Below are 24,667 nucleotides of genomic sequence, written 5' to 3' on the forward strand. Positions count from 1 at the left end.
TCGTCTCTACTTCTTTGAATTCCATGAAGAAAAAACAAAAGAACTGAAAATACGTAACAACATTGGATGCTTCAAATTAATAGAATTAATTATCATGGTCGCATAGATTGAAGTCATGGTTGCTGAATTATTTAAGAAGATTTAAGTCAAATCAACAGTTTAATGTTGCATAAACTGTTTCTTTCACAGTTTTATTCGATTAGAATTTGTCTTCTTTTTGTTTTTTTCCTTCTGTGGGGCCGTCTTAAAATTTAATAAAATTTTAAAGAGGTTTATAATATGTTTCCTACACCTCTAAATTACATACCAATTATTGTAGACAAATGACATTGCAAGGATTTTGCCTTGAAAAAAAGTTATGTACACTCTCAACGTTAAAAAAAGATAATGAAGTTTGAGAGATGACCAAAAGTGCATCGATATTTGTAAAGATGGAGGACTATTAGTGATTCATAAGAAGAACAAGCCACAAGGATGACTTTAATTTAAACTTAAAAGATGGCAATCCGCAGAATTGCCCTTCTTTTGGGGTGGTCTTTAAATTTTGCTCCTCATAGTTGGAATCTTTAAATTTTGCCCTTCGGCTAAAACCCATGTGTTCCAGGTTCGAACCCCACTCAAGAAAAATTTTAAAAAAATTCGCAAGACAGAGTTTAAATTTTGCTATGCCCCCACCGGCATACACTTATTAAGGAATTACTAAAGTTATGCCGGACCCGGCATACTCATGCCTTATGGGCAGACTGGGCATAAGTATGCCGGGTCCGGCATAACTTTGGCAAATCCATAACAAGTTTATGCCGGGTCCGGCATACTTATGGGCAAACTTTTAGTTAAGCCTTAACTAAAAGTCTTTTCCTAGTCATGCCTTATGGGGCATACTTTTAGTTATGCCATAACTAAAATATGCCCCATAAACATAACTTTTCCTTAAGACATAGACTTTGTCTTATAAGACAAATTTTTAGTTATGCGCTTTTTATGGAAAAGTTCCGCCTATACGGGCATATTTTTTATTGGGCATACTTTTAGTTGTCTTTCGGCCTATAAGGCATAACTAGGAAAAGACTTTTAGTTAAGGCTTAACTAAAAGTTTAACTCATAAGATCTTGACCCGCATAAACTTGTTATGATTTGTAAAGTTATGCCGACCCGGGCATACTTATGTTCGCACTTTACAAGGCATAGGTATGCCGGTCCGCATAACTTTAGTAATTCCTTAATAGTGTATGCGGTATACACGCGCCCAAACCTTGCCTTGCAATTTTTTTTTAATTTATGTCGGGCGGGGTTCGAACCCCGAACCTCATGATTTACACGCGAACGCTCGCGGTTGCAACGCGAAGGGCAAAATTAAAGACCGAGTACATGAGGATAATTTAAAGATCACAAATATGAGGGGCAAAATTTAAAGACCACCCCAAAAGAAGGGCAATCCGCGCAAAAAAATGGAGTATATTTATCTGTTTCTCTCTCAGGCTCTTCTCTCAAAGTTTTTATCTGAATATAAGGTTCAAATTAAGAATAAAAGTTTATCTTAATTTATCCAGTTTAAACCTAGCACATATTATATTTAGTTCAATAAAGCAAATATTTATCAATAAAAATTCATCCACCAAATAATCCCGTTATTATTTAATCCTTTTATTATAATCTCCTTATAATTTGTTTCCCAACCAAATAGCCCTACATGAATAAAGGTGGATTAGGTGGCTTAAGCATTTGAAGATATAAGATCAAAATAAATTAATTTAATTTATTTTGGTCCACAAGTTTGCTTTTTAGTCAAGAACGGCAACACATGAATAAATCAAAATTTATGTAAATGTTACCACTAGAAACAGAAATTGTAATCCTACAATTATCAATGGCCTATGTCACCTCAACGACTACATGATAGAGACGGATTTAGGATGATTTTTGTGAGTTCAACTAAATTCACTGCTTTCATTTGAATTGTATATACATATAATAGCTAGGATGACTTCTCTTGAGCCGAGGGTCTTTTGGAAACAGCCTTCCTATCTTCCGAGACAGGGGTAAATTCTGCGTACACTTTACCCTCCCCAGACCCCACATTGTGGGATTTCACTGGATATGTTATTGTATAATAGCTAGTATGACAATATTCCTTTTGATTTACGAACTAAAAATTCTAAATTCGCCTTTACTTTGTCTAAGATTGTTGTGAAACTTTTATGAAACTATAAAAAGTTATGTCATGTCTCCAACAACTCTTTTTGCTGATTCCAGGAAAGCAGACTCGTACCATTCATCTCCCTATAGCAAGAGAAAACCACAAAAATAATAAATAAATAAATAAAGAAGCTGGCAGTAGAAAAAAATTAAGCAATTCTTTAGGCCAAATAGTGAATTAAAAATGGACAAAAAGTTAATCCTGCAATGACAAACAAAGTTCCTAAAGGATCAGTTCATAGAAGCTGAAGATACGTGCCTACTAAATATTTTGCGAAGATCAAGTTTAAATTTTATGCACTGATGCTGTCAAAATATTTACATAATTATATCAATTTAAAGATAATTACGGATAAATTTATACCATACGTATTAATAGGTAATATATTGATATAAAAGGTAACTAATTTACTATACAAGTTAATCATTACTACAAAATAGTTAAGATTAGTTGCACTCCATCTATATGCATCATATTTGAATGAGGAGATTAATTTCTTTACACTAACAAGAAAAATATTTTACATAATTATATCGCAAATAAAGGTAATCAAATTTATATGATAAAATGTGCTACTTGCATTGATAAAATGGTATCTGACCTACTATTACATGTCAAAATTCATTGCTTATGTAAAAAAAAAAAAAAAAAAAAAAAAAAAAAAAAGAAGATATTATCAGTGTATACAACTTAAATCTTTGTGCTAATAATTAAGATGATTGAAAAACATAATATACCTGGATTCTCAGTCTTAAGGTTATGAAAGTAACTGGACATGAATGAACCATCATAGTGTTTGCTTCTTCTGACACTAAGCTTACATTATTAGCCATTTTCAAGAATTCCAGCAAACGAATAACCAAATCCAACATGCTGCATTTTCCCCTTACTATAACTTGCAAGTCCACAACTCTTGCTTCTATATTTGTTATGTAAACAGCTACTCTTCCATTTCCATGTTGTTGAAACTCATAGGCTTCTTTCTTGGTCAAAAGTTGTGCTTCCAACATTTCATTCCTTTTACATTGTTCTTCCACTTGATCTTTCAGTGAACTTAAGTATTCTGTTGTACTAACAAGAACTGATACTTTGTCCTTCTGCAGTGTTAAAAAATATAATTAAGTAAATAAACGCGTGTTCTATCTCATAACTTAAGCTTTTAGACGAGAATGTCACACAATTAAACATGTTACTAGAGCAGACATAAGTCATGAGTTCAATTCTCTACTTTTCATGTGTGTGGCTCATGAAAAAGAATCATGTCTTCATGTAAGTGGATTCATCAAAATATAGTTAAGTAGATAAACATGTGTTTTCTCTAATAACTTAAGTTTTTAAATGAGATGGTCGTACAATTCGTGAATTCAATTCTCTTCTTTTCATGTGCTTGACTTTTTCAAGAATCAAAGTCCGTACATCAGAGTGAGTGTATGATTGATGTATATGCATATAGCCGAGTCTACTAAAAGAGGGATCAGCCTTGTCGTGGTGATTATTCACATCCGATATGACACCTTCTAGTTATACGACCAATGAGATCAGTAGGCTAGAGAATAGTTCACACAATTCAACGATTAACACTATTTATCTATACTTTCACCAAAACCATACCTTAGTTCCAGGAGGGAGCAAAGATCTCAGCTGTTGAAAGTTCTCGTTAATCTTTTCGCGTCTTCTTCTCTCTGAGATCATGTGATGAACCTGTGTCCTAGTCGGGGGATTCACCTGAATCCCTTCTTGCCTCTTCATCAGATATAAGTTCTTGAAAAATGTCATGGATCTCTTCAACATGTTATGTCTACAATTTCTTGTAGCTATTGAGGCATTAAGGCCTAATGATTTAAACCTACTGAATGCACTCACTTTTCGTGTTGCTAATCGATGATCTTGTGTAAAATTCTCTTGAATTTGTGCACGAGACGAAGAAGAAGAAGAAGAAGGCGACGATGATATGACAGCAAGATATGCTCTTGTTATTGCATCGTCTTCGCCTTTGATTTTTGGGAGTTGTAGGCCTTGGAATTGAGTTAAAGTTTGAATTTCTTCTGTTTCTTGTTGCTCTGTTACATAACATGTGTTTGCAGTATTGAAAATAAGGGATGAATATTCACTTGATGATGAAGAAGATGAGTGCAAATTTTGATCAGTTGACATTGGTTGAGGAAATCCTCTTGTTGTTGTTGTTTGTTTTGGAACATTTTCAGGAAAGAAGTTGTTCATCTCTGTTCCTAAGTTAATCTATTGATTTACAAGTGGGATTTCTTATATTAGGAACTTAAGAAATAAAGAATTGCTTTTTTTCAGTTGACTAATATAATAGACTTGGTAGTTGAATGGATATTTGTTAAAGCCCTAAAAGATTATTAAGTAGTAGTATTAATGTTTAAGTTCTATGTACCGACGCTAAATTTTGTTTACACAATGAGATTACTCATTAGGTAAATATTGTTAGGCTTTGTCCTGAATTTTCTACCTTATTCATAATTGTCTTTAAATCAAAAATGTTTTCTCGGTGAAAAAGGATTCTACCACATATATCTTTTTCGTGGAGAAAAAGGTTTTAGATGTCTATAAATTGAGGAATCCCTCTCAAACAAAAAACGCACAATAGCATCCATAATGTAGTCACTAAAGGGTCTCGTTTAGGGGGAGATTATTCTCTCATAGTTTTAATATTTTCTTTTTATATTAGTTTTTTAATATGTAGGTCACTTGACCAAATCATATTATAACATTATACTTTTTAGTATATTTTCTTTTTTGTCTGATTTATCGTCGTTCAAGTTTTGCAATTGTTAGCTTCCGCATGACGGCATGTTATTTTGATCCCAACAAATACAAGTAAACTTTTGAAAAACATTCATTGGTAATCTGATAGCAGATTAAAATTCACGGATAGTGTAAAAACATTATTTATAACAGTGTATATGACTTTAATGCAACTCTGCTTTTATGGTCATACTTGAGGGCAAAAGACAATCCAATTTCAAGTTCTTCTGTGCACAACATAGATGAATTCCAGGTTCCTATAGTAACCATCAAACAGAAAACAAGAAGTTAGGCTAGACATTAGCGAAAAGCATAACAAAATGTGATTTTCTTTTTACTGTGAGTTTAACATCAATATATTGACAATATAAACGAATTTTTATTTTTTATGTTATCAGATCACCTAAAAAGAAACTATAGGTAACCTTCAATAAAAAAAAGTGGGAGTTGTAACTTGGAAAATTAGGCTAATTATATGCTACAAGAAGTTAAACTACACTTACATTGTTAGTGTATAAATTAATATGCCAACTGCAGCCTGGAACATGGCTGAAAGTGATTAACCATCTTGATTTAGAATAATTAATTCTCTAATAAAATTGTTGCTTGTAAATATACATTTCTAGCACAATTTGATTAATCACTTCCACATTATTACGTATAAGAATCAATTAACGCCTATAGTACTCTTCAGAAAGCCTATAGACAACACCATTGTCTCATTGGTAGATGCCATCCAGAGACATTAAAAAACTATGAAATCAGACATGCATTACTGATAACTAAGGAAAATGAAACAAAAGAACAAATCACCTCAAAGTGGATAAAATGCATGTTAGGAAAATGTTGTTAGGTGGTTCCTTTTCGTAATGTCTCTATTGAACAAATCAACGTACCCATTATTGCAAATTTCGGATCTACCTAGGGAGGATCCACAGTACTATGAAAAGGAAACAAAAATGTCCCTACCAAAAGAAGAGAGTGATATGGGGCAAGAAATCTTAAGAGGGGTAAAGGATCTTAAATATCACGGAAGGGTTTGGTAGGATGGGTGTCATTCTTATGTCCTTAATCAGAAGTTTTGAATTTGAGTTTTAAAAATAATTAAATCTTTTGCAGGCAGCGTTTCCTTCTTGAATGAATCCTATGCAACATGATTAAAGATTAGTCGGTCAACGAATGCTGGATACAAATGATTACATCAATATATGAAGATTGTGAAGAAAAGTAGAAAAAGTAGAATATGGAATTTTTCTAAAGGAAAAGAGTAGCACTAGAGTAGGGGACAGATATGAGCCAGCCAATAGTGTGGAAAAATAGCGGTCAAAGTCCACAATGTAACAGTATGATTCTGATTTTAATTTTATGTGATGTGCTTTTATTTTTACTAATATAATAATAATAGTAGTCTTCTTATGGTCTTCATATTTCTCATTATTTTCTTTTGTTTTCCCAAATTGTGTGATCCTAAGAAAAGATAGCATGAATTGTGACAAATTAAATCTTACAACTTCCTTTGGTTTTTTCAATGGACCTTATTGAACATGCAAGATTCTGTTCATATTACAAGTACACTCTGATCCACTTATTTGCCCGCGGATAAGTTAGAAAGTTCTTATTGTAAGGTTTTTGGTAAAGTCAATTTAATGATGCTCACTTATTGGAGATAAAAGAATGACGGCTATTATTGATGAGCGATCTTCTTGATGAGTGGTCTTTGGACGTTCTACTCTCTTTCGAACAAATGATTTTACATTAACTATCCTTTGTTTAATATACATAGTTAAGATTTGTAATACATATACACATCCCACATATCTATTGGAGTATTGTTTATATACAGATCAGTCGGACTAATTAATTTGATTTCGGTCAGTTTCGACATTTTATTCTTCCGTTTTTTTCTATACAAAACTTAGCATATAATTGATATTCGAATATATTCCGAGTTCTGTATCGCTTTATTCGAGCTCATTTCACTCCACTAATCAGTGGAGGATCCAAAATTTTCACAAAGAGAATTCAAAATTTTGCTTCGGAACATTGATCCTCAATCTACAACAATCTTTCACTTCTAGATCAATTATGCGAAATTCGCATGAGGCACATTGGGCCTATTTTAACATTTTGGAGCCATCAACTAAGCTTGTCTTTGGTTCTTGCAAATGGAATTTCTACCTCAATGATTTGCATTTGTATTTTGCGCGGATTTCCCTTCAAAGGCATTGGTCTTTAATTTTTACCCTCAAATTGTTTGTCTTTAATTTTTGGCCTTCGCCTAAAAACTCATGGGTTCCGGAATCGAACCCCTGCTAAGTCAAAACTTTAAAAAAAATTCGCAAGACAGAGTTTTGAATTCAAACTCTGAGTTTGCCTTATGCCTGAAGGCAAACTTTGCCTTATAAGGGAGAGTTTGCAGCCTTAAGGTAAACTCAACGTTATAAGGTAGAAAACTCTGCCTAGGTAGAGTTTTGCTGGCAAATTCTGCCTTGCAAATATTTTTTAAATTTTTGGGAATTCTAATATCCATTCGAGCGGCACTCCTCGAATTCGAACCCGAGCAATCCATGCTTTTTAGGCATTTTTTTGATTTTTCTTGAAGGGTGCAAAAATTAAAGACCAACAATTTGGGGAACAAAAATTAAAGACCACCCCCGAATGAGGACAATTGTGCAAATTGCCCAATGATTTGCAAGATCTATTATGGACTCGTACTTTGAGCAAAATTCTAACTGAGCTAAACTAGCAGGCGACTCCCTGAAATCTGCCCAATATCAGAGGGCCCTCGGCCCAGTAACACAATTATTGAGTAAAATGGACTAAATATATTAAACTCAGTAAAAATAAAGATTTCTTCGATTAAGGTTTGGCCATTTGAGAATTTTTATGGTATGATGATTTCAAATAATGGGATTACACTGGGTATGTTGTTTTTTATGATAATTTTCAAACACTTTATTAAGTGTTTTTAATCGTAAGGGATTGTGATTTATAGTTCTTTTTATATCTTCTTCAAAATTTTGATGATTTGATTCTCATGTTTTGAATTATGTCGTCCTTTTTGAACGAAGAGCACGTGTTATTGCTTTAGCATATAGGGGTATAATATTGGTCATTTTGGTCAACCAAATTTGTTTCAAAACATCTAACATTTTTTTCTTTCTGAATCTATCGTTATTGCTTCAATTGATGGAGTGCTAATTAAGCAATCGAGACAGATAAAAGAGAGATAAATATCCTTATGGGTAAGGCTATTCGTTATCATTTTGAAGGATGCAATTTTTTTTTAAAACAATAATACAGACAGGAAATTTGTATATTAAAAAAAAAAAAAAAAAAACTTAAGAAATCAGAGGTCTATCTATTTTCATCCTTAACCAGAGGTTTCAGGTTCGAATCCCTCTGGGTACATAGTATCTTTTTTAGGGAGCGCTTTGCCCAACAATGTGGGACTTTTAGGTGCAAATATGTATTTAGTCGAGTCCTAATATGTGTACCGGACATCGAATGAAAGAAAAAAAAAAAAAACCTGCGAATCTAGGAAATCAAGACAGGATAAAGAAAGGCAACCACAAAGGTAAAAGGGACAAAGATATGGCTATTTCTTAAACTGTTTATTTAGATTTTAGCAGCCTTTTGCCTTTCCATACAAGGGAAAATTACATGTGCATGTAATATTGTATTACTATTTACCCATAGTACCAGAAAAATCAATTTTACGAAAAATACCGGTTGTTTGGTTACCAAATCATACAAAATATGATAAGTCCCTGTAAAATACAAGTTTACCTAAATATAATTCCCCCTAATAACGCATTATTGTAAGGGATATGCATTTTTGCTTTTTTTTTTTTTCCGAATAGAATCCCCAAAAAAAGGTTTCGCCATTCTTTATGGATACAATCCCCCATAATCTCCTTCCATAACAAATTCTTCTGTCCACGAAATTCTTCCATAACTAATTATTGTATGAGTTGTGTATATATATTGTATGATTTGTGTATTTTTTTTAATATGAAATGTGTATGTGAGACGTAATTGTATGAATTGTGTATATACAATGTGTGATTTGTATATTTTTTTGTATGAACTGTGTGATCTGTGTATGTGAGACTAATTAATTATATGATTTGTGTTTTTTTTTTAATTTATGAACTGTGTATAGTCTGTGTATGTGAGACTAATTTAGTTTCATTTACATTATCTTGGTAGCTAATTGATAGTATAATTTTTTTATGATAAACAATCCTTGAGCAGATTAAGTCAATAATAAATTTCATTTCTTGGTCCTCGTTAGTACAATCATGAGACTTTGATGGTTAGCTGCTTCAATCAATTTTTCCGTTTTGGATTTATTTTCCTTGGTCAACCTATGTGCTTCATTAGTTCACATTGTTAACTTGATGTACTCACCTGAAAGAATCATGATATGTGTATACGAGTTTGAACGGGTTTTCAAAAAAAAAAAAAAAAAAAAAATCAAATAAAACATGGACCACCCTCACATATGGCGCGACCCTCAAGACGAGAGCTCTTTCTAGGGTGTGACATGTATAGTGAGAACGGGATTGTTCTAAGGGTGGAAATCACAAAAATTTGAGGGAAGTTTCAAAATGAGCATTTGATAAAGATTGGGTAGAAGCCGGTTGCGATAACTACTTGTGTGTAACATAACTAATGGAGTAAATATAATTAAAATGGTTGTAAGAATATTTTACCTTGAAATCAGGCTAAAAAGGTGGGAATGGGCGAAATTCAAGTAAAATTGGTAAATTAATGATAATGTTTGTAATTACTTAATAATACGAGTAATAGTAGTAATATTTGCCCTAGAGTAGTGACCACACGTAATTTTCCCTACATATACAATCCAACATTCTGCACTGTAGATTCCCAGCATAATCATTAATCTAAACTCACATTTGTTTAATCCTTTCTTAATCAAAGATTGTTGTTTTTTTTTTCTTTTTTATAAGAGTTCATTACAAGGTCACTTTTTACTTTTACAATTTTTTGCTCAAAAATCTCAAAGGGTACTCTGTTACATGTGATTGATGCTATAGAGGAAGATTTTTTTCAATTCGGTGAAAAGATTATTTCAGATAATTCAAAAAAGAATAATAGAGGATAAAATTGCATTCTTTATTTCCAAATTGGCCTCATTCCATCTTTTTCTTTTTATTTTCTTCATCTTCTCCATCAAAATAAAGGGAAAAAAAATGGAACAATCATAAAGTTCAGAGAAAAAGAAAAGCATTATATTCATCATAGTTGCCTCGTGTGAAAGATCTACTTGTCATCATTGTCGATTTTTCTGCAGAAAGTGACCATTACACTTGAGAGAAAATGTTTCGTTTGAAAGATTAAATGCAACCAAAAAGCTAAGACAATATTATTATCTTATACTCAACCAAAGTCAAAAAAAATTAATATGGAGCAAGTTCATCTCATCTAATAAGATTGAAGCTGTGAATACCAAGTTATTGCTTGATTGATGACTAGATGATATTAAAAGTAATATAGTGTTACATTTATACGTATTAATGCGTGGTATATTTTGAAATAGCGGATGCAAATATATTAGTGATTATACTAGAGAAATTGTTGAAGCATAATTTCCCTATTTTTTTTTTCCCATCTCAATGGATGACAACATATTTATATATATCATTGAAGTACAAGCTCCATTCTTTCAAGCAAGTAGGATTTCATATAAGCTTACAAAAATACATTCGGAGATGAGAGACTAATACTGTTCTCTCCTATACAAAAGGAGTACCTATTAAGGTACATCAAAGTTATAAATTCTATACAATTGTCTATCCATCCAGAAGGAGTTCAAGATTAAACTGAATAGTCTAGTCTTCCCCTTGTGCATAAAAGATTAAATTGAATATATATACTATTGACAACATTGAGACACAAATTGGAGATGCTGTTTTGGATAAATTTTTGGAGATGATATCAACGAAAGTGGTATATAAAGAACTGTCTGCTTGCTGTCAAGCTTATCAAAGTGGACATACGGTACCAATCTCTTAGGACTATAATTGAAGATTGTAAATATTTACTGGAAAAAAAACAAGGCCTTGTTAAACATATTTGGAGGGGCGAACCACTAAGCAGATTTTCTGGTGAATGACAATGCACGAATTTGTTTTGGTAATGTTGGAGAATGCGCTAATTATGGTACTGGAATATCTTCTCCTAGATGATTTAAGCGTGTGACACACAAAAGAATTTAGACTTTTATATAGTTTATATATTTTTTCCTTCTTTTTTGGTGCAAAAGACTGGATATATTATAATCAAGTAAAAACACTACATCATTCAGTTCATCTTCCAGTATAATACCAGCTGAAACAAATATCAACTAAAACAGTAATAACTTGACTCTACTTTAATCTATTTGTAGCTCAATACAACTAATTAAATACATGCCCCAGCCCCTATGCTTTATCCTACCTCTTATTGGTGAAAAGCTAATTAAAAATTCTTTGTCCAGGTGATAGAATCATCTTTGGATCAAACTGAGTTTTCCTTTGTTGAAAAATGTTCCACTTTCTCCCAAAATGTTTTGTCCAATCTTCCTTTGTTTTGTAATGTGGAAGATACTGCTTTATGTTTAGGCCAGCTTTATCACAGTAGTTCAAGATTTCTTCATTTTGGTCATCCAAAATCTTGCACTCATCATATCCACTTGCAGAATGCAATAGCCCCACACAGTAAAATGTCTCCTCCTCTGGTATCACTGCTGACATCCTATCATCCCATCTGCATTTTAAGTTGCATATATTATTAGTGTAATTAATTTTTTAAAAAAAATTAGGCCACGTAAAGAATATTTGTAGGTAAATTTCCATAAAAGTGAATATTTATAGGTAAGTTTCCATAAAAGTAAATTTTGTAATCTTGAAAATAGAGGTGGAGTAAGGCGCGGCTTTGAAGCTTATGGGATCGGAATTTTAGTCCTTTTAGGTTACCGGATTCTAAATTAATAATTTGTGTATATTTAGTGTTTTTTTCTAAAGACAAATACAAGGGTTGATCAAAAGCTACTGCATTAGACCAATTCCATAAGTTATACTCTAACTCCGCACCCGTTTGGAAATAAGACAGTTTACATGCTACAACAGTACATCTAATCCGATTGTGTAAAATTGACACTGTATTTAGCTTAAACTCCTTAAAAAACATTATTAATATTAGAGTTTAGGTTACATACGTCAAGAATGTAAGTTTTTTATATCATCAGTCGACCGAAAGATATCTATAAGTAATTTAGTTTTTATAAAAAGCGAACTTTATAATCTTAAACATAAGGTAGATAAAATGATTTGATAGTGTAACTTTTTTCTAGAAAAATATCTGTATATGTAAATTATAATTCAATATCTCTTGAGGGGGGTTGCAAAGACGGTGAAAAGAAAGTTGTGAGTACTTTTTCCTGCTTGTTGGGTAGACAAGGATGGGCCCTGTTGGTTTGTTTTGTCTGAGAATGATGTCTACAAAAACAGCAGCATTGAAATCCATGATAGATGACTTTGGTACAAACAGATTGAGCCATGGATGAGGAACATCCCACATTCCTTTTGATTGCAGCTCTAGTTCCCCACTTCTTACTCTATTCAGAAATTCCACAAAAGTGGCATCTTTCTTGAACATAAATCCAGGCAAATAGTTCAACCCTTTTGCCAACTTCTTCAAGTCCTGCACAAATATTAAACAAAATAAGAACAAATCTAGTGTTGTAACATAGTATTGTAAATATTCTATACCCAGTTAAAATACTACTCTTTTAATGTATACTACTCTTTCTGTTCCGGTTTATGTGATCCACTTTGAACAAGCACAGTATTTAAGTAAGAAAAAGTGACTATTAAAGCTTGTAGTTCATAACAAGCCATAGATATTTGTTTGACTATATATTATCTCGCTTAGGATAAAATGAAAAGTTTAAAGTTAAATTATTTCTAAAATTAGAAAGATATCATTCTTTTAAAATAAATTAAAAAGTAATTAAAATGCATCACATAAATCAAAATAGTGGGAATATAAGTGACGTCCTTGTAAAAGCAGGTGAGTAGGGACAATGTTAAAAAATAACATTGCAGTTTAAGGTATCTGTCTATTAAGTAATATTCCAATAGTAAATGTGCATGGTGTATACCTCATCAATAGTATTAGCTGTGTGATCATCATAGTACTTGACCATTTCTAAGCAATAGATAATTCCATTTTGGGATAATAAGCGACTAATTTTGGTCTGATTGGAAGGTGAGAAAAATGAAGATCTCCAGTTATTTACAGAGCTTTGTTCCATCATTAGTGAGCCTTCAACATAGTCCAATCCATCAATTGAAATAAGATGTTCTTGATCTTTTGTGAATTTTGAGAAATCATCATACAACATTCTCACCCATTTCACCTACAAGAAAAATAAATGCAAAATCATTATAGATCTATATATTTGGTACAATTTAACTCTGATCATCTGGCATATTTAAATCACAAATTCTAAAAAAAAAAAAAAAAATATCTGGAACTTTGTGCTCAGTCGAATATCGCCATATAAAATAAAGCTGAGGATTATATACTTACTCTTGTTGGGGCTTTATCTAAGACAATTCTTGCCCTGGTTATTATTCCAAACTGCCCTAAACCTCCTAAAACTGAAAAGAACAATTCTGAATTCATGTGTTTGGAGCAAGTCACCAATTCCCCTTTACCTGAAACCAAACATGAGACAAAATAAATTAAGTACACACTCATTTAATTATATTATCATTAACATCATGCAAAAGTATATTATTCCCCAAATTAATTGTGTAGGGAAATTAATATATAAACTAGTGTGTTGGTCATGCATGCACTGGTAAATTGGCCAGTATCAAGCTGCCACTTGCAATTAAGAATAGATTTTTCTGACATATTTTAGTGTCAGTTGAATCTTACCTACAAGATCTTCCAGGTGGAAAAAGAGACATTACAACCTATCAATGGATACTAGGCACATCCTTTTACATGTTAAAAGAATAAATCTATGACTAGATCAGTATAAACTTCTAAAAGAATCTTATATGGTTAGTCCCCAAACATGACATGACATGTTTCAAACCTTAACTAAGTTTTGATAATGACTATCTATCTTCCCATCTTCTTTTTTCTTGTACTTACAATATAAGCCATGAAAAAAAAAAAAAGTAGAAAGACCTTTTATCTTTATGTGAACTTTATGAAAAATATGAAATATCAATTATAATGTTGGAAAAAAAAAAAGAATATTGCTTAAAATTAAGCATTTATGTAATTACTTGAATAGAATTTTCTATTGTATTGGGAGATCAAAAAGGGAGAAAGATGATAATGAGAACTGAGACTTCGACTGGTACCACTAAACTGTAAGTTTTGATATTACTGATTTACCTGTAATAACATCCATTTCATGAACATTACTGATTTGAGGACCATGCCGGAAAATTTGTCCACTAATTCCGGCGTTAGAGAGCGTACCACCAACGGTGAGGTACAAATAATCCGTCCACGAGACGGGTGCTAGGCCATGCTTGAGGGTGGCATGAAGAACATCAATCCATAACTGCTCACCTCCGACATCCGCATAAAACCCTAAAGAAGAATCCCAAGAAACCCTAATTCCACAATTCCCATTATTTCTATCATTATTATTATTATTATTATTTAAAGATTTCATGTCCACAATAACCCCATTTGGAGCCATGGCTTGTCCCCTAATGGAATGGCCATGACCTCTGGCTGCTACAGGAAAAGGGACAGAAAGTCCATAGGAAAATTGAATGAGGTCAATTATGTCATTAACAGAAGAAGGATAAAGAACTGCAGCTGGTAATATTTCTTGAACAATTTTTCCAAAATCTTTCGAAGATGCTTTAATGGCATCTGAATTTATGCTAAGTTTAGATGAAATATTAAGGGAAAGAATATCATAAGGAATTGAAGGATTCCAAGGGCTTGACTTTCCTATAATGGAGATTAAACGACTGATCATAATGAAGAAAATAATGAGATTATAACCAGCAGGGGAAAAAAACTTAGCCATATTTTACTATTTAGGGAAAGAAGAATGGGAAGGAAAGAAGAATAAAAAGGAGTAGGTGATTATATTTTGGTGAAGGAAAGAGACAGTGGTATGAGGCTATATATAGAGAGGGGGGAAGTAATTTGCATGGAAATAAGTAAGAAACTAAGGGTGAGTTGCTATGAAGGAAACAATGTTTTCTGAAAAAAAATTACTCCTAAAAATTAAGTGGTTTTCTTACTTATTTGCTGGTAATTGTACATAAGTATAAATTATTATTCCAAAAATATTTATATATGATATAGAAAAACATTATGGGGCAAGGATAGGGTGCGCCAGGACTGGGGTGAGGGGGTGGGTGGGGGAACTAATTATTGGTGTGAAATACCTCTTCTATAACTTGCTTTCTTTACTTCTAGCAGAAAAGTCATTTTCCTGGTTTTAAGAAACTGTTTTTAAATATAAGAAAAATAATTTTCAAAATTTGATCAATCAAATTTTTTTTAAAAAAATAGATAATATTTTTTGGAAAATGTTTCAGAAAATGTCTTTCTCCATATAAGACACACCCTAAATCTTGAACATAGTACGTAGTACAAGGTACAAGATTCAGAAAATCTTGGAACATTTTATAAGGAGGGAGAAAATTCTATAAAAGATACGAAAGGACAAAGATTGTTCTCATTGCTCTTTTGCTTTTTATGTTCAAAATGTCATAACTTTCTCATGGGATTAGATTAGATCAAATTAATTCATCTCTTTCATATGTTAGTATATTGTCATTTCATGATCAACCAAGATTATATTCCCCCACTTGCGATCTCCTCTTTCTTGTGGGCTTTGTGTGTGCTCGATGTGTTAATTCAGCAAGACATCTAAACAATGGTAAAATCAGAAAATTCGTAAGAGTGTCCAAAATTAATGTAGATACATAAAAATAAGTTAAGGTATATACTTGTTTAATTATACATAATATAATTTTCTTATGAAATTTGTTCCACTGAACCATCCTTCACTACATGTGGTTATGCCACTACTTCTAGAAACTAGAAAGCAATTAGTTAGAGGAAGGTTTTTGATTTAAATTTGGTGGAATCAAATTCTATGTTTTCGTAACTAAATTTGTTGCACTTTTGAAACTATGGACTCAAACCTTAATATTTGTTGATGCTTTGTGATTTTCATGGTAGATTAAAAAAGTACTTGATTAAATTGAACTCATTGAATACACACACACACACACACATATATATATATATATGTGTGTGTGTGTGTGTGTGTGTGTATATATATATATATGTGTGTGTGTGTGTATATATATGTGTGTGTGTGTATATGCATTCATTTGTAGGTGTGAGATTATGATAGATGAATGTGTTAAAGGAGTGATGTAGATCAAGATATAGTCATTCATTAGGAGTCTTTTAGTGCTGTTAGCAATTTGTTGAGACTTAATTAATATAACTAGTTGTAATTACATTAAAAGGTATTTCGATCTATCCAAAAGTTTAACTTTTACATGGGATATCCACATAGTTCATTATGTTGGTAAAAGTTATAGAGAGATCACCCCCGAGTGAGATTAAAATTTTCTTATCCGAAAGGAAAAAGGGCCAAAAAAACTTCTGAAATATTTGAAATAGGTTAACTTTACCAACCGTTATGCTTTTGGCTCAAACATGTTCTTGTCGTTAGTCGACTAGCTCAAAAATGCTCTCCAACTAGCCAAATAACTCAAAATTACCGTTCTAACTAGTGATTGCTCTAAAACTAAGAAAAAATGACTAATTTTGTGCTTAGAATTAAATATTCGAACTGGGGAAATTTTTCTTGGTCTAGAGTTTACTTTGGTCTTAATTTAATTCGTTTCCCATATTAAGGAACGATTTGGTCCCAATTCGGTACCCACAATTCCACATTGAAAAGTAATTTCTAAAACTATCTGTTCAATATCTTATGCAATCTTCATGAATCTTTGATGTAATTGGATAAGCAAATTAAATATGCATTTTTTACATTTAAGAAAAAGATTAATCTGCATAATAACTGTTCAGAAGGGAAATGTACTGGAAAGTTAAAGGAAACTTCAACATGAATTTTCTTCTTCTTGATTCAAAGATCTTGTTTGTAGGTATTTGAGGTAACATATGAATCTTAAAAGTCAAATTCCATGCAGGTATATAATTACCACGAATCTTCTTGTCAATTTCAATATAGATTTCATCACTTTCAACTGATCGTATCTTTTACTTTCCTTCTGAGTTTGATTTTTCATGTGCATGCATTTTCTCGATTAATTTCACACCATTACAGAACAGACTCATAGTAACACCAAGTCTAGTTGTGTACAATTGCTTGCCAGCGTTTGATGTTGCAGCTGTTACTGTCACATACGCACTTTAGAATAATTAGTTGTGAGAAATTTAACATTTGATTTACTAGAATATTTAGTTTCTAGTTATAGTAAATGTCTAATATTTTAATTATTGGAGAAGTTTAGTACTTTATTTAATTATGTGGCTATTTAAAGTCCTATGACTAATAAAATTTAGACAAAAAATTTCAATCACGTTTTTAACCTTCTGCTTGCATCTTTTAAAAAGATCCTAACAATTAGCTAGGCTGGAATTTTAATTCAATCCCACTCATAGTAGATTGAGAGGCGTATCGAGCGTTGCAGCATTGGTTCATTGCATTTAATATCCTAACTAATTTAAATGATCTTTTGGTGTACAAGTCAAGAGTCTTTAATTTTAAGACTAGCTAGTCAAGCATCTAAGAATTGATGTGATCTGGCATATTCAAAATTTATATTTGACATGTTCAATATTTAAGCGTCGACCTCATCGCATATTTAAAAGGGAAAATAACACTCTATGGCATTTTGGGTAAAGTATTTACCCGAAATGGCCATAGTTTTTTGATTTTTTACATTTTGTAGCCTTCATCCCATTTTTTTTAAAAAAAAATAATTACCCGAGATAGCCACCCCCCTTCTCCCCCATATCGAACTCCAAGATGCTATTTGTCCTTCCAAATCTCTTTCTAATGTTGGTGTTTTTTTAAGGGTAAAATGTGTATAAAACACATACATTATGTTACACTTTTAACACTGTATAACACTGCATAACACTGTAGAAGTGTGTATAAACAACTCTTATACGTTATTATACATTTTTATACAAGGTTTATACATTGTCTACAGTAGGTGTATAAAGTTGTATATTATTGTATAAAGTTGTACATTGTTGTATAATGCTGTATATACAAGCTGCGGCCATAATTTGTTGGGTCATAGGTTTGTAATTTAAAAATATGGCTACGCAACTATAATTTTGTGTGTTAAATTGTACATTACTGAAATTCCCCCTATTTAAAAGTACGTGTTCCAAATAATTATTTAGTCAAAATTTTAGTAATTCCTACGCACACATCTATATATATGTGTGTGTTGAAAATATTAACTCTTGTATTTGGTTGGTTCTTGCATATTTTCACATCCAGGCAGTTGAATGTCTTGTCTAACAATGTGATTTGCGAGGAGTGTCTCAACAACCAAGTAAAACTGAAAGAAACAAAATAAACACGTAGAATTCCATGTGATCCTGTGGAATAGTTTTGAAAATACTACACTAATAAGACAGAAAGATGTGAGAGTTTGACTTAAAACTTAATAGCCGTATGAATAGTCCATGCAACATTAATTAAATCGACAGAGACAGAGGAGAAAGCAATATTGAAGAAACGCGGATTCAAAAAATGCTACTTAAAAGGCCACAGTTGAGTCTATACCCTAAAACAATTTTTAAATGAAAAAATGATATAAAGTACCTACTTAAGACATTTTATTACAAAAATTACGATAATTTTTCTTATTTACAAAACATAACAATAAATTTTCAAAATATAACGGATTTTCATACTTTTTCATTTATTTTATTATAATATTTTTTGCTTAAGGTCTAAAAAATTCACTCAAACTTTTGTGTATGGAAAATGTATGAAATGTGAGCAAAATGTTTAACACAACACAAAATTTTGAGCAAACTTTTTAAGCCTTGAGCGAAATATACACATTTCATACACAAAATTTTGAGCGGATTCTTTTTAGCCTTAAATATTGTATAAAAGTTGTAACAATGTTATTGTAGCTGCATTAATTTTCCGGAAACATAAGTTGAACTTTATACACGAAAGATGTGATCGAAATTATAAGCCTCGAGAGAGATATAACCGTTTTCATACACAATTTTGAGCAATTTTTTTAAGCCTTGAACTAGATATACACATTTGATACATTTTCATACACAAAATTTTAGGCAAACTTTTTAAGCTTGGAACAAGATATACACATTTCATACCATTTTCATACACCAAATTTTAAGCGATCTTGTTTTAGCTATGAGCGGGAAAAAACAATTTTTTTTACAAAAATTAACTTTAAATATATATATATATATATATATATATATATATATATATATATATATATTATTTCAATATATTGTTATGTTTTGTAAACTGAAAAATTTTGTTATATTTTGTAAATACTTTTCTTGTTATGTTTACATAGGTCAATCTCCCTTTTTGAATCCCTTTATCGTTACGATAAAAACTTCCCTTGTTGGGATCAAATAATTAATGTGTATATATATAAAAGAAAATATATCACCTATACATAGTATTATTTTTCTAGCAAATTAAAGGAGGTTCACTCGACCACGTTGGATCAATGTGACTCTGCCACCGAATGAACATGGGCAAAGCTAGGTTGAAGGGAGGGGTTCAATTGATAATCCCATTCGTTAAATATATTTACCGTGTAAATAAAGTAAGAACTAGTCTTTTTTAGTTATACATATGTTATTATATTGAATTTTCTTGACATGAGGAAAATATCTTGTGGTATGACAAAAATGGATCAAAATTTGCTTTAGATCACAAACTCAAATCTCATGTATCACATTCTTAAATTTCTTTATATAAATTGTTTACTCGACATTAAATAAAGGTACATGTTTAACACACACATAGATTTTCATGATCTAGTTAGTTAGGAGAAATAAGTTGATAGAGACACGAGAGGTGTTGCTGTTGGGCATGCACTTCAATTCTATATATTAAATAAGTTAATTGTATAAGGAGATAAGTGTAATACTCCCAATATATTGTGTGAGGTCCAAGCAAATATTTAGCTTTGTCTATACTACAGTATTCCCTCCGTTCACTTTTACTCGTCCACAGTGGACTTTGTACGTCCCTTAAATAACAGTAAATAAAGTACATATTTGACCATAATATCCATATTAATGATGTATATATTCAATGAACTTGGGAAATGATTTGAGGAATGAGTAGTTAATATTAAGGGCAAAAGAGGAAAAATAAAATTGTCTTTCTCTTGATATACTAAAGTGGACAAGTAAAAATAAAAATTTATTTTAGTATAGTGGACAAGTAAAAGTGAACGGAAGGAGTATTATTTTTAAGATGCCAAAACAAACAACCATTCAACTTATAATCTTTGACTATTTGACCTAAAGATCTAGCAGGTAGGAATTTTTATCAAAACATTTATAGCCTCACGTACCATACGGTCTATCTTTTCCTATATTTCGTGGTCCAAATATGTATTTTAACATATACTAAGAATCAGAACGAATTTTGTTTTGCATGCAGTCTTGTCCAGTTTGAATTATTTTGGAACATTGAATAATGTGTTACAAAAGATTTCACAAAAAATAGTAACATAAGAGTAAATTATGAATGAAAAGTAACATAACATGATTAATTACAAACATTTGAAAGGATAGAACAATGTCTTCCATACATACAAAGTCATGTTACACACATGCATGCTACTATCATTTCATTATTCTGCATCGATCTTTAAACACACACACGTCCTTTAGGAACATCCGATAAAATTGGAACGATATATAAAAGATTAAAAAAAAAAAAAAAAAAAAAAAAAAACAATACACACAAAGTCTAGCTCGCTAATATTTCTCTCTCTAACACACTCACATACACACACATTTTCTTCTCTCTCGGAATTTATAATATAGTAATGCTCTACTGTTAGAAAACTGGAAGTAGTATAAGAAGATTTCCTTTGTTCTCTCTTTTCTTTTCTTTTCCCTCTTTTGGGAGTCCTCTCTAGCTAGTGGAATTAGTATATTGTGTCACGGGAGGAAACGTGAAAATTGTGGCAGTTAATAACAAATGGCAAATCACCAACTCACAAAAATCCTCTCATTTCTCCACACATACATGCACATATTTATACAATCAAATCACTTATAAGGTAATTACAAGTAAATTTTTGATAAACTTTAATAGCTAAATATATTAGTTTAAAATGATGACTAACATGATATCGCGTGTTGAAATTCACTGATAGTGTAACAACATCTTTATGATCGAGATGAGCTATATCCTTTGAGATAGCTAACCTGGCTCGAGATGATACTACTTATACTATATTGAAGGCTTCTTATAGTTCCTATTAACGTCGTAAAAAGAATGAGATATTACTAGAACGGGAGGAGAGGCAGCAGTCGCACATGTAAAAGATTTTATTGCAAATTCAGCGAAATCCAAGACTTGGACTCAGATTATGTATATTTTCATATTTTAAATTAAAAAAGAAAAAAAGAAAAAAAAAAGATAGAGTCAAATAGCTAGATATACCTTTCAAAACCCAAATTCAAAATCGGTAACATCTAAATCTTGAATTTACCACTAATTAAAGATGAGAGAGATTATATAGATAAGAATTGGGCCCTAATCAACTAAGGTTCTGCGGGTTCAGTTGAATCCAGTCTTTTACCCTCTGTTTGGGTGGTTGTTTCCCGCGGTTCATTAATGTACAGTATGGTATGGTACAATATGGTGTTGTATTGTATTGTACTGTATTAATAAACACAATATTTGGATAGACTATATCATTTGTTGTGGTTTAATAACATTTGTGTAGTTCGGTTCACTGTATATACTGTATAATAACTTGTAAGTTTATTAAAATATCCTTAACTCTTAATTAGAAATTAATTTATATATATTAATAAAACTCAAGTAAAGAATAAAATAGGAACTTTAAAAAATAAGTAGGTAGTGGGTGGGGGTGGTGGAGGGGTGGGTGGTGTGAGGTGGGTGGCTGTGGCATGAAAGTGAGGGTAGTGGGTGGAAGGGTGGGGGTGAGTGGTTGTGGGGTGGGGTTGGGTGGTGGTGAGGGGGTAGTGGGTAGGGGTGGGTGGTGTGAGGTGGGTGGTGTGGGATGAGCGTGGGGGTGAGTTGTTGTGGAGTGGGGTTGGGCGGTGGTGAGGGGTAGTGGGTGGTGGGGGTTGGTGGCAGAGGAGTGGGGTAGTTGGGGTGGGGGTCGGGTGGGGGTGAGTGGCGGGGGTGGGGTTGGGGGGAGTGGTAGGGTGGGGCGGGCGTGGGGGGGGGGGGGGGGGGGGGGTGGAGTGGGGTGGATGGTGGAGGGTGGGGTATAATGGAGAAATGAAATACGTAACCACGGAAAAACCACCAAATCCGTGGTTTCAAAAATTGGGGCTTTTCATGGTTATATAACCATGGAATGAACCACGGGTTTACCACACCATACCACATAATTTTAAGAACAATGGAAATAAACATGGTTTCATAGAAAACCATACATTAATGAACCGCGGAAAACCACCATCCAAACAGGGGTAGGGTCGAAGCCTAATTATTATATATTATATAAATAAAGTTAAAAAATGTTTCGAATCTCAATTTCGTAATTCAAAACTTATAACGTTTAAATTCTGAATTAGACACCGATCGAAAGGGATTATTGGGGCCTGATAGTGAACCGGTGGTGGTGTGTACTACACTTAAGATACTGCATATCTTCATGGCCGGGGATGACAATATCATGACAGGGTGCTCTCATATACGTCTCTAATTGAATACAAAATAATAACAGTACTCTATACCAGCCTGTTTTTGTCCACGACCAAATTTGTCCTACTGTGCACTCATGACTAAGCATGTATTACATCAGAATTTTAGTGAACCCCAAAAGTACAGTCTATTACTTGCCACTAGAATAACATCAATGGTCCAATCCCAAATTTATATCCATACGCCAACCAATGCTATGTACATTCTAAGAAGTATTACTGCTTATAGTTATGAGTTTTAAGTTAAATGTATGGATAATGTAAAGATCTGAAGTGACCTATTAAAGAAGATTGCTTTCCATCTTTTAAGGTACAATCAATCACTTGCCACTAGAATAGCATCAATGGTCCAATCCCTAGTATATATGCCAACCAATGTTATGTACATTCTAAGATGTACTACTGCTTACAGTAATGAGTTTAAGTTATATGTATGGATAATATAAAGATTGAAGTGACCTATTAAGGAAGATTGCTTTCCATTTTTTGAGGTTACCAATTAATGCATGTTTGTATAGATAAGTATATGCAGTTGCCTTTTAAGTGACCTAATGGTGTAATTTTTTATACCGTCAATGCATATAACTCACCCAAAAGTAGGTGAAATGTTGAGTTATGATTAAGTATTGTACCATGAGACAAAACAGTAAAGATCTTGGAAGATCGAAAAATGAGACAAAAGGGTCAAGATCTTGGAAGATCGAACAATGAGACAAAAGGGTCGCTCATGAGAATTGTACCATGCAGATATACTTGGGTCCCCCATCTTTTTAACACATGGATTCTTCTTTCCTTCCTTAGCCATAACCCCAGCTTGGCTTTACAATTTATATGTGGTGCTCCGTTAATTCACTTCTAATTTACATTTTATTTATGCATGCGCCTAAATGTGATGGAGTGGTAAGTACTCCTTCATTCTTAACTAGAGATTTCGGGTTTGAGTCCTCCCTGCGTATGGAGTCGCCTTTGATAGGAAGCGTCTTACCGTTCAATGTGGGACTTCCCGATACGAATTTGAGTTTAGTCGACCCCAATGCGAATCCCGGACACCTAATGGAAAATCGACAAAATGTCAAGGTTTCTACACGCCTGAATGGAAGATATAATTTAGTAAATAAAAGTGAACTTCCTTCAATAACTTAATTTCTTAAATGAAATGATCACATAACTTAACATGTATTAGAGCATATAGAGATTTTAGATTCGAGTTTCATCTTCACCTATTGTCAAAAATTAATTTCACATACTAATTTGGCCCATACACAGAGAATCATGCTTGCACGTCGAGAGAGTGTTGAAGATATTATTAAGTAATAAAAGCGTGCTATCTCTAACAACTTAAAATTAGATATCATAGTTATAAAATTCAACACCCTCACAGTGTCAATAATAGACCAAAACAATGGATTCACGAGTTAGGCAGAACCTAGTATTTAGGCGTCCAACCATGGATATAGAGTTAGATAAACAATTCAGAACCTAGCTAGAACGTCTAAAGTATGGATCTGCTACAACATAGTGTCACAATCATTTTTCTCATTTGTTTCTTTCTTCCTATTCTATTATTGTAGAAATTGGAATACAGACCACAGAAGCTAGGTTGGGACGGCTACATGTTTTCCACTTTTTCTTGAGATTTTATTATCATTACTCCAAATATTTATTGATTTTAAATTTGAATTGATTGCCAAGCATTATCATGATGTAGTAGAC

At 32.4% G+C, this 24,667-nt stretch overlaps 3 protein-coding genes across 3 annotated transcripts in view; all 3 read right to left on the reverse strand.

Annotated features, from left to right (window-relative positions):
• Window positions 1–24,667, reverse strand: part of LOC132030917 (translation machinery-associated protein 22-like) — a 102,319-nt gene that overhangs the window by 59,234 nt on the left and 18,418 nt on the right. The gene's annotated exons all lie outside the window — the stretch shown is intronic.
• Window positions 1,918–4,478, reverse strand: LOC132029235 (putative transcription factor bHLH041). The gene is made up of 3 exons (XM_059418551.1): window positions 3,809–4,478; window positions 2,935–3,294; window positions 1,918–2,280 (listed from the first exon to the last, which is right to left on the reverse strand). Exons 1-3 carry the CDS (start codon window positions 4,415–4,417, stop codon window positions 2,215–2,217), a joined length of 1,035 nt encoding a protein of 344 aa, XP_059274534.1. The 5' UTR covers window positions 4,418–4,478; the 3' UTR covers window positions 1,918–2,214.
• Window positions 11,197–15,120, reverse strand: LOC132030916 (cytokinin dehydrogenase 3-like). Its single transcript, XM_059420709.1, has 5 exons — window positions 14,393–15,120; window positions 13,568–13,695; window positions 13,137–13,394; window positions 12,408–12,676; window positions 11,197–11,740 (listed from the first exon to the last, which is right to left on the reverse strand). The coding sequence occupies exons 1-5, from the start codon at window positions 15,042–15,044 to the stop codon at window positions 11,449–11,451; spliced, it is 1,599 nt and encodes a 532-aa protein (XP_059276692.1). The 5' UTR covers window positions 15,045–15,120; the 3' UTR covers window positions 11,197–11,448.

This window comes from Lycium ferocissimum, chromosome 9, assembly GCF_029784015.1.
Source record: "Lycium ferocissimum isolate CSIRO_LF1 chromosome 9, AGI_CSIRO_Lferr_CH_V1, whole genome shotgun sequence".
NCBI classification, from domain to species: domain Eukaryota; kingdom Viridiplantae; phylum Streptophyta; class Magnoliopsida; order Solanales; family Solanaceae; genus Lycium; species Lycium ferocissimum.